The 10,116-nt window shown below is 44.3% G+C and overlaps 1 protein-coding gene across 1 annotated transcript; it reads left to right on the plus strand.

Moving 5' to 3' along the window:
• The first annotated feature begins 466 nt into the window (after window positions 1-466).
• On the plus strand, window positions 467-9,201 carry LOC120022024 (HEPACAM family member 2-like). Its single transcript, XM_038965823.1, has 6 exons — window positions 467-473; window positions 3,040-3,399; window positions 3,673-3,957; window positions 6,507-6,806; window positions 8,202-8,330; window positions 9,176-9,201. Exons 1-6 carry the CDS (start codon window positions 467-469, stop codon window positions 9,199-9,201), a joined length of 1,107 nt encoding a protein of 368 aa, XP_038821751.1.
• The last annotated feature ends 915 nt before the right edge of the window (window positions 9,202-10,116 follow it).

A 10,116-nucleotide genomic window follows, 5' to 3' on the forward strand; every position in this document is an offset into this window, starting at 1 on the left:
CGTCCGGGGTAGGCCGTCATTGTAAATAAGAATTTGTTCTTAACTGACTTGCCTAGTTAAAGAGTTTAGCAAATTCTTAACATATTGTACAAATTGGAATTCGTAACATACAGTATCATACGAATTCTAATTCGTAACATATCATACGAAATGGATGATGGACATCCACAAATTAATACATAACAAACGAAATGTAACAATACATTCCAAATGAAGTGTCTCGGATTTGCATACAGAATAATACAACAAGCTCTGAGACCAGGTTGATTCAACACCGACACACACACACACACACACAGACACCCACACACACACACACACACACACACACACACACATGCGCACGCGCACACGCGCACGCACACACACACACACTATCAGAATGGTGGGTGTAGCTGGTGTATGCAGTCAGGTGCAGGAGAGCAGAGAATTGGGAGCAACGTAACTTTACTCAGAATAATGAATGATGCAAGGTAAAACAATACACTTGCCCAAACACAAACACACGAACATCAACTTTTACGCACGGGCAAGAAACAGCACCCGTCGAAATAACCAGTCACCAACATTACCGAACATGACATAAAACAATCCCGCACAACACCATGGAGGAAACAGAGGGTTAAATACATGAACAATAATTAGGGGAATGAAAAACAGGTGTGTAGAAACAAAGACAAAACAAATGGAAAATGAAAAGTGGATCGGCGATGGCTAGTAGACCGGCGACGCCGACCGCCGAGCGCCGCCCGAACAAGGAGAGGAACCGACTTCGGCTGAAGTCGTGACACACACACACTCCCAGGGATGGCCAAACTGCTACCAATGGCCAACAGGCCACTCAGAGTGTGACATGGATGGGGGAAAGGCTGTTTCTACTATTAAAGTTTAGGACATAACACCAGGCACAGAGTTAATCTATTGTGATGAACAACAGGGGGGTCCAGCAGGGCCTGGACGTTCACTGGGAGAACTGGACTGACTGGGGAGGATGGAGGGAGCGAGAGAGGGAGAGGGAGGGAGGGGAGAGAAGAGATGGAGGTGAGGGGAGGAACAGTGGAAGTAGGGAGGGAGAGAGAGGTGAGGGAAGAGAGAGGGGGGGGAGAGGGGCAAGAAAGAGGGAGGGAGAGAAAGAGACAGAAAGGAAGGGAGGGGGGATAGAAGACGAGGCATAAAAACAGAAAGGGAGGGAAAGGGATAGGGGAGCAGGGAGATACAGGGAGAGGGAGGTGGAGAAAGAGACAGAAAGGAAGGGAGGGGGGATAGAAGACGAGGCATAAAAACAGAAAGGGAGAGAAAGGGATAGGGGAGCGGGGAGATACAGGGAGAGGGAGGTGGAGAAAGAGAAGGAAGGGGGGGTGTATTTACCTTTATACCGCCTAGCTACCTGCCTGCTGCTGCTTAATCTGAGCTGGCAACAACACACTTATGACATCACCCAGTCCCTTCCTAATCGTAGAAACCCAACCCTGCCATTGTTATTTTGAGAAAGAAAGACAATGTGGAAGACACCAAACCTAATGACAGTAAATATCAGTTCATTAACAGAGTCCATTTTCTATTGGATGTCGTAACTCAAATGTGATTGTTTTTCTGTCAGTTATCAGTGTGGGAACTGCTTGCCACCGTAACGTAAACAGAGCAAAGTAAGTGTACAATATTCAACGGCTACATCATACAGCTTAAAGATGTTTGCTTTAATACCAGTTAGTAGTAACAAGACACAAGGCTTGTCATTGGCTTGAAGAATTGGGTTAATATTTGCTTACCTCAGTTTCAGGACAGAGTTCTGGATAAAGTAAATGGAATGTGTCAATCATGATGTGTCAATCATGTAAACATATCTCAGTCTAACTTATACTTTCTGCTCTATGAAGCACAGCATGAAGAGACGTAGACTGCCATCTTTACTTTTCATGTTAGTTAAAAGATCAGGGCCCTGGCCTCCCGGGTGGCGCAGTGGTCTAGGGCACTGCATCGCAGTGCTAACTGCGCCACCAGAGTCTCTGGGTTCGCGCCCAGGCTCTGTCGCAGCCGGCCGCGACCGGGAGGTCCGTGGGGCGACGCACAATTGGCATAGCGTCGTCCGGGTTAGGGAGGGTTTGGCCGGTAGGGATATCCTTGTCTCATCGCGCTCCAGCGACTCCTGTGGCGGGCCGGGCGCAGTGCGCGCTAACCAAGGGGGCCAGGTACACGGTGTTTCCTCCGACACATTGGTGCGGCTGGCTTCCGGGTTGGAGGCGCGCTGTGTTAAGAAGCAGTGCGGCTTGGTTGGGTTGTGCTTCGGAGGACGCATGGCTTTCGACCTTCGTCTCTCCCGAGCCCGTACGGGAGTTGTAGCGATGAGACAAGATAGTAATTACTAGCGATTGGATACCACGAAAATTGGGGAGAAAATGGGATAAAAAAAAAAAATAAAAAAAAAAAAGATCAGGGCCCTTATTCATAAAGCATCTGGGAGCAGGGGTGCTGATCTAGGATCCGCCTGTCCATATAATCTTATTCATTATGATCGAGAAGGCAAAACTGATCCTAGATTAGCACTCTTACTCTGAGATGCTTTGTGAGGGCCCATATTGTACCTGTTTTGTATGTACCTGTACCTTCGTGTGTGACATGTTTACACCCCCCCCCCAGAAACGTATACCACTATGTACATCTAATAAGAAACATTGCAGGCTCTAAGGTAGAAAACACAATGGCCCAACACATGAAGAGGTACACAAACTGGAATCTTTGCATTTGTTATTAGTGTGATAGAGTCCACCCTCTGAGACTAATTTGTTAATCTCTTTCTCTCTCTATAGCTCACTCTCTTGCTCCTTCCCTCTTCTATAACACTCTCTCACCCCTTCCTTACCTCATCTATAATACTCTCTCTCACCCTTTCCTTACCTCCTCTATAGCTCTCTCTCACCCCTTCCTTCCCTCCTCTATAATACTCTCTCTCACCCCTTCCTTACCTCCTCTATAATACTCTCTTGCTCCTTCCCTCCTCTATAATACTCTCTCTCACCCCTTCCTTCCCTCCCTCCTCAGAAGTAAACTCAGAGTTCGTCCACGTTCCGTCCGTGCTCAATGGCGTCAAAGGGAAGTCCCTCCTCCTCTCTGTGGAGACTCACTTTCAAAATGAGGATGTTGAGATCCAGGGCAGCTGGTACCAGACCCGGCCGGGGGGCCCCAAAACCCTCCTGGTGACCTTCCACAACCATTCAGCCATCATGGTGGCCTCCATGAGACACAGGAACCGCTTCTTTTTCCAGCCCCCCAACGCTTCTCTCCTGATCCCCAGGCTGGACGAGGCAGCGGAGGGGGGCTATCACCTGGACCTGGACATTCACTTCCCCCAGAGACAGGAGTTTGTCAGGGTCGAGAGGACCATTCATGTCACCGTAGATGGTGAGTTGGGGGTAGACACCAGGGATTCTTATGTCAATCTCTATTTTTACGTCATTGATTGACGAGCTATACATCTTATATATGTTGTGTACATAGGCAGATCATTGTGGAATGTTGCATGTATGGAACATTTCGGCCTGGCTGCATCAATCCAACTGCCATGTACTTCGAAAGACTAACAGACCTTTCCCGTAAATTGTTTAACGGACTGCATTACAATACTGTTCCTTTCATCATCAGCATACTCACTGTTCTATCTCTCCCCTTCTCCAGTACCTGTGTCCACTCCTGTTATCAGGAAGACCCCATCTTCTACAGTTGTTGAGGACAAGGAGAACGTGACGTGGACCTGCTGGGTGGAGAACGGAACCAGGGTCCAGTACCAGTGGCTGAGGAACAACATGCCCCTAGATGCTAGTGATTGCCATCAGTTCTCCCAGGATAACTCTACTCTGGTGATAAGTCCTGTGAGGAAGAAGGACATTGGACAGTACCGCTGCCTGGCCAAGAACCACATCAGCCAGAGACAGAGCCACACCCTGGACCTTAATGTATTCTGTAAGTACTGTAGGTCTGTCTAAAACAGCACACCCCTATTGGTCTAAAACAGCACACCACTGTATAGTAGGTCTGTCTAAAACAGCACACCCCCTGTTGGTCTGTCTAAAACAGCACAACACTGTAGGTCTGTCTAAAACAGCACACCCCTGTTGGTCCACTGTAGGTCTGTCTAAAACACCACAACTCTGTAGGTCTGTCTAAAACAGCACACCCCTGTTGGTCCACTGTAGGTCTGTCTAAAACAGCACACCCCTGTTGGTCCACTGTAGGTCTGTCTAAAACACCACAACTCTGTAGGTCTGTCTAAAACACCACAACTGTAGGTCTGTCTAAAACAGCACAACTCTGTAGGTCTGTCTAAAACAGCACAACTCTGTAGGTCTGTCTAAAACAGCACAACTCTGTAGGTCTGTCTAAAACAGCACAACTCTGTAGGTCTGTCTAAAACAGCACAACTCTGTAGGTCTGTCTAAAACACCACAACTCTGTAGGTCTGTCTAAAACACCACAACTCTGTAGGTCTGTCTAAAACACCACAACTCTGTAGGTCTGTCTAAAACAGCACAACTCTGTAGGTCTGTCTAAAACAGCACAACTCTGTAGGTCTGTCTAAAACAGCACAACTCTGTAGGTCTGTCTAAAACAGCACAACTCTGTAGGTCTGTCTAAAACAGCACAACTCTGTAGGTCTGTCTAAAACACCACAACTCTGTAGGTCTGTCTAAAACACCACAACTCTGCAGGTCTGTCTAAAACAGCACAACTCTGTAGGTCTGTCTAAAATAGCACAACTCTGTAGGTCTGTCTAAAACAGCACAACTCTGTAGGTCTGTCTAAAACAGCACAACTCTGTAGGTCTGTCTAAAACAGCACAACTCTGTAGGTCTGTCTAAAACAGCACAACTCTGTAGGTCTGTCTAAAACAGCACAACTCTGTAGGTCTGTCTAAAACACCACAACTCTGTAGGTCTGTCTAAAACACCACAACTCTGTAGGTCTGTCTAAAACAGCACAACTCTGTAGGTCTGTCTAAAACAGCACACCCATGTTGTTCTGTCTAAAACACCACAACGTTGGTTGGGGAAGGAAATGAATGGCAACTTCTCATACTGTATTTTCCCCATTTTAAAGAAGTACAAAGACTTTACATCCTCCTGGCCTTCTATGAGTAATCTCAGTATGTAAATCCATACCACCCCTGGGCACACAATGTGCAGAAACGGCATTTGCATGTCTGACAGACGTCCAGTGTTCTGTGGCGATACTATCGTTGCAGTATCGCTATCGTGATGCTGTTGGGTTAATGAAACCAGGCTGGTCCTGGCAGGTTTGGAGATAGTTGGAGATTGTTGACATATAATATGTTTGGACATTAGCCCGTCCTACAGTTGAACATGTTATCTTCCAACAAGACAACAAATGTTGCAGTACGTCAAAACAGTTCCGTTATGATAAATGCAGTTCGTAATGGTTGTATTTGTAGATGCAGTCAGAGGAAAGGGCCTCATTAGATGGGACCTCTTTGCCTTAACATCTAATTTAACACCCATGTAGCTGTAATATCACATTACATGACTACCTACTACATTACTGCTCACACAGGTAGACTTTATTATACTATTGTGTATTTCTATCAGCAGTTATATAAATGATTATGTTACGCTGATGGCTGCTGACAACACACTTCAAGTTGGGATTGCAGAGACGGGCAGAAACTGAGAGAAGATAATTACAGATCATTTACAGATGTTATTTTGTTGATACATGGTTTTTCTTCATCTTACTGAGGAGGACTAGGCCCGACTTTGAGAAGCACTTCCCTAAGCCATTTCAGTATCACATCGCCATTGTCATTTTTGAGGATATGAGGTTTCATTATAGGGCCCCGTCTAATACGTTTGGTTTCCTATCAACAAACCCGATGTGCAAGCTAATATGATGACCACAGTGACTAGTAGCATATCCTAGCAACTGAGGCACACAGCTCTAATGTCAGCTTTGTTTTCAATATACGACGGACATTTCACAATGGGAAAACGCCTTCGCTAGAACCTGAATGTTTGAGCGGCCATATGGCGTTGCTTCAGGCTGACACTCTGATGACAAAAATAAATCAAAATACAGTAATTGCCACCTGTTCGGCTAAAGGACGTGAGAAGACCTGGACTACCACTAGTGCCTGTAGCAGTGAAACTACTCTATGTCTTGTAACCTGATTTGTAGTGGCGTAAAGCTTAATAAAGAGTAGTGATACTAGCAAGAGCAGTGTGTGGGCTTCTTCTTTTTTCTCATGTTACTCAACTGTTACCATGCACCTGAAACAAAGATAGCTCAGATGTGCGAGTGCCTTTTGAATTTTAGTGGAGAAGAGCCAAAAGCAGCCTTACAATAGGACGACATGTTTACTCAGTTAATGAGATTCTGAATTATTGATGATAAAACAATTTATCTTAGCTGCCAAAGGATCCTAGTTTACCACAGTCCCAATAGAGTTTGAAGATGATCATAGTGTTTGTGACAATATGAGTCCCTCTGATATCTTCCAGATGGTCCTTACAACCTGGCTGTAAAGTCTGACCATGGCCTGAGGACCGGGGAGGTCTTCACAGTGAACCCTGGTGAGCTGGTGTTCTTCGACTGTCAGGCCGACTCCAACCCTCCCAACAGCTGTATGTGGATCTCTAAGACCAACAACGCTACTGAGGTCATCACTGTGGGACTGCGCCTGGAGGTCACCTCATACAAGCTGGCCCAGGCCGAGGAGTTCCTGTGCAGGGCGTTTAACAATGTGACCCAGAAGCAGGACGAGACCCAGTTCACCCTGGTGGTGGCCAGCCTGGGGACAGGTGGGTAGAGCTGGTCTGCTGTCCTGGAGGGAATGAAGGAGGGACTGGGAACACACACACACACACACACACACACACACACACACACACACACACACACACACACACACACACACACACACACACACACACACACACACACACACACACACACACACACACACACACACACACACACACACACACACACACACACACACACACACACCTGGCCTGGGGTGCTGACGTAGCGTAGGTGGGACTGAGAATCAGGTCTGGGTACCCACTGTGCACCTTTTCATGCCATAAAGTACCAAGGTGAAGACGAGGAAGAGGAGAAGATGAGGCGTACTGTCAGAGGGCCAAATGTTACTGACATTTGAAACCTAAATGGTGTATATACTATAACCTTTTTCTAAATGTGAGCAGTAGCCTTGAATGCAGATAGTCCAAAGTAAAGGTACCTTTAGAACAGAACCAGGTAATTCACCTACACACGGTGAATCATAAATATTCTATTTCTTCTCAGTTGCTATGTGCCTGGCCTGTGTAAAAGTCCACTGGCTCTCCATAGGAGAGTAAACGGAGAAAAATAACAGCTGGTCTCATTGTTGACCACGTTTTACTGCATGTGTGGAGTTTCTATGTGTAGGTGGTTTCAACCTCCAGATGGGCAAACATACACACAATCTTGGCTACTGTATAGCAAGTGACATTGTTGAAAATATAATCTATTGAGAAGTATCTAAAAATGTTATGAACAAACTAAACATACTGTCCACCAGGTCTGAGTTGACAAGTTTACTCTTAGCTTGGACTCTATTCCCCAATGTGTAGCATTTAGTCACAAAACCTGCAGGGCCGGTTTCTCAGACACAGATTAAGCCTAGTGTCACGCTTCTCGTGGGCTGAAGGAAGAGTGGACCAAGGTGCAGCGTTTAATAAAGTGTTCATGATTTAATCCAGAAAAACAATCGAACAAAAACAACAAACAGGAGAACGAAAGCGAACAGTTCTGTCAGGCAAACAAAACAGCTAAATAGAAAATAACTACCCACAAAAACCATGTGGGAAAAAGCTACCTAAGTATGGTTCTCAATCAGAGACAACGATAGACAGCTGCCTCTGATTGAGAACCACACCCGGCCAAACACACAGAAATACAAATCATAGAAAAAGGAACAGAATGCCCACCCAAATCACACCCTGACCAAACCAAAATAGAGACATAAAAAGCTCTCTACGGTCAGGGCGTGACACCTAGTCCATGACTAAAAAGCATTTAGAAATTCTCTATTAAAATACAGTAGCTAGCTTTTTAGTCCATGTCTAGGCTTAATCTGTGTCTGGGAAATCGGCCCTGTCTAAGTTATAAAATGTTATTCTGAATGTAGAGTTGTTCTCTTTTATTTGTAGGAAAGGAGAGATATGTCCAGGAAAGCAACTCATTCTCTCCTCTGGCTGCCATCACTCTGTCCTGTCTGTTGATTACTGGCTGTATGTTACTGGCCTACTTCATAAAGACCTGTCATCATCCCAAGAGAGGTAGATGTTATGGCCCTCTTCATAAGTCTCAGGGTGACAGCAGCAACTGTGACCACAGAACACACACTACTACTGTAGACACTAGATTTTGAAGATTGTTCACAGTACAGTAAATGTAAATCATCTGCAAATGCTATGTCAAACTGAAACAGGATATAGGAGAAAATAACGTCTTCTGACTCTCTATATCATTTGTGTTATTGATGAAGAGCATGACTCTCTATATAATTTGTGTTATTGATGAAGAGCATGACTCTCTATATAATTTGTGTTATTGATGAAGAGCATGACTCTCTATATAATTTGTGTTATTGATGAAGAGCATGACTCTCTATATAATTTGTGTTATTGATGAAGAGCATGACTCTCTATATAATTTGTGTTATTGATGAAGAGCATGACTCTCTATATCATTTGTGTTATTGATGAAGAGCATGACTCTCTATATCATTTGTGTTATTGATGAAGAGCATGACTCTCTATATCATTTGTGTTATTGATGAAGAGCATGACTCTCTATATCATTTGTGTTATTGATGAAGAGCATGACTCTCTATATAATTTGTGTTATTGATGAAGAGCATGACTCTCTATATAATTTGTGTTATTGATGAAGAGCATGACTCTCTATATCATTTGTGTTATTGATGAAGAGCATGACTCTCTATATAATTTGTGTTATTGATGAAGAGCATGACTCTCTATATAATTTGTGTTATTGATGAAGAGCATGACTCTCTATATAATTTGTGTTATTGATGAAGAGCATGACTCTCTATATCATTTGTGTTATTGATGAAGAGCAAAAAATATCATCTTATCATCTTATCTTGTTTCTTTTACAGTTCTCATGAACATCTATAACAGGTAAGAACATTACTGATCACTGCTTACACATGAATAAAGACCTCTGTCTAGGTAGCCTACATCCAGTAAATGGGTTTAATTCAAGTTTATTTGCCTCTACCATGCAGACCTTTGACAGAACCGAAGCGCCCACACTGTTCAGGTAAGTTCCCTCTCTCCAGCTGCACTGTTTACTTTATACCTTATACCCTTACATTCCTGCCTGTTGTTAGGCAGTGTCGTGGACATAGCCTTAGACAAACAATAGTCTTCATAAAACCTTCACCAACATAGAACAATTACATTAATCATACTTGTTTGCCTTGTGCAGGCATATTTGTCCATTAGCTTGGTTGATAATCTCTTCACATTTCAGTTGGATTCGTCTGTGCTTTAGTGAACTGAGTTCAATACATTTAACTGTAGTGGGGCAGTATTCGGTTTTCCCCAAACCAAAAGTGACACGTACTAAATCAAATAGTCTACTAGGAACAAGAAACAGGAAGTAAGTGGAGAGAGAATAGAACATTGACAGGTGAAGATATAAACTATTAACTACATTGTACTTGCAGGTCATGAGGATGCAACGGAAGACTTTGGCATCTATGAGTTTGTCTCTATACCTGGGAAAATGGAATCTACACAGGTATGTTGTATGTCTTGCAACAATGCAGCTTGGTACAAAAGTCGTAGTTTTCTGTTGTTACACCTCTTTCATATTGTTGTGACCCTCGCTAATGAGCCCGTGTTACAATCCCCCCCATAGGGGTTAACCCTATTGGAGGAATGGAGGAATGCGTAGCATGTTTGCCTTTCACGCGTGCGACCCAGGTTCTATTCCCACCCCCTCCGTTTGCTATAACATGTAGCGTCCCTAAATGTGTTTGTTTTCATTTCCCAGGCATCAAGCAGATCTCTGGCACACCTAGAGTCTGTCCAG

The sequence above is a fragment of the Salvelinus namaycush genome, chromosome 27 (assembly GCF_016432855.1).
Source record: "Salvelinus namaycush isolate Seneca chromosome 27, SaNama_1.0, whole genome shotgun sequence".
Taxonomy (NCBI): Eukaryota; Metazoa; Chordata; class Actinopteri; order Salmoniformes; family Salmonidae; genus Salvelinus; species Salvelinus namaycush.

Excerpts from the sequence above, each read along its gene's own strand:
- LOC120022024 (XM_038965823.1), top strand. Across the intron at positions 3,400-3,672 it reads CATTCATGTCACCGTAGATG|TACCTGTGTCCACTCCTGTT; the intron begins GTGAGTTGGGGG and ends CCCCTTCTCCAG. Across the intron at positions 3,958-6,506 it reads CCTGGACCTTAATGTATTCT|ATGGTCCTTACAACCTGGCT; the intron begins GTAAGTACTGTA and ends GATATCTTCCAG.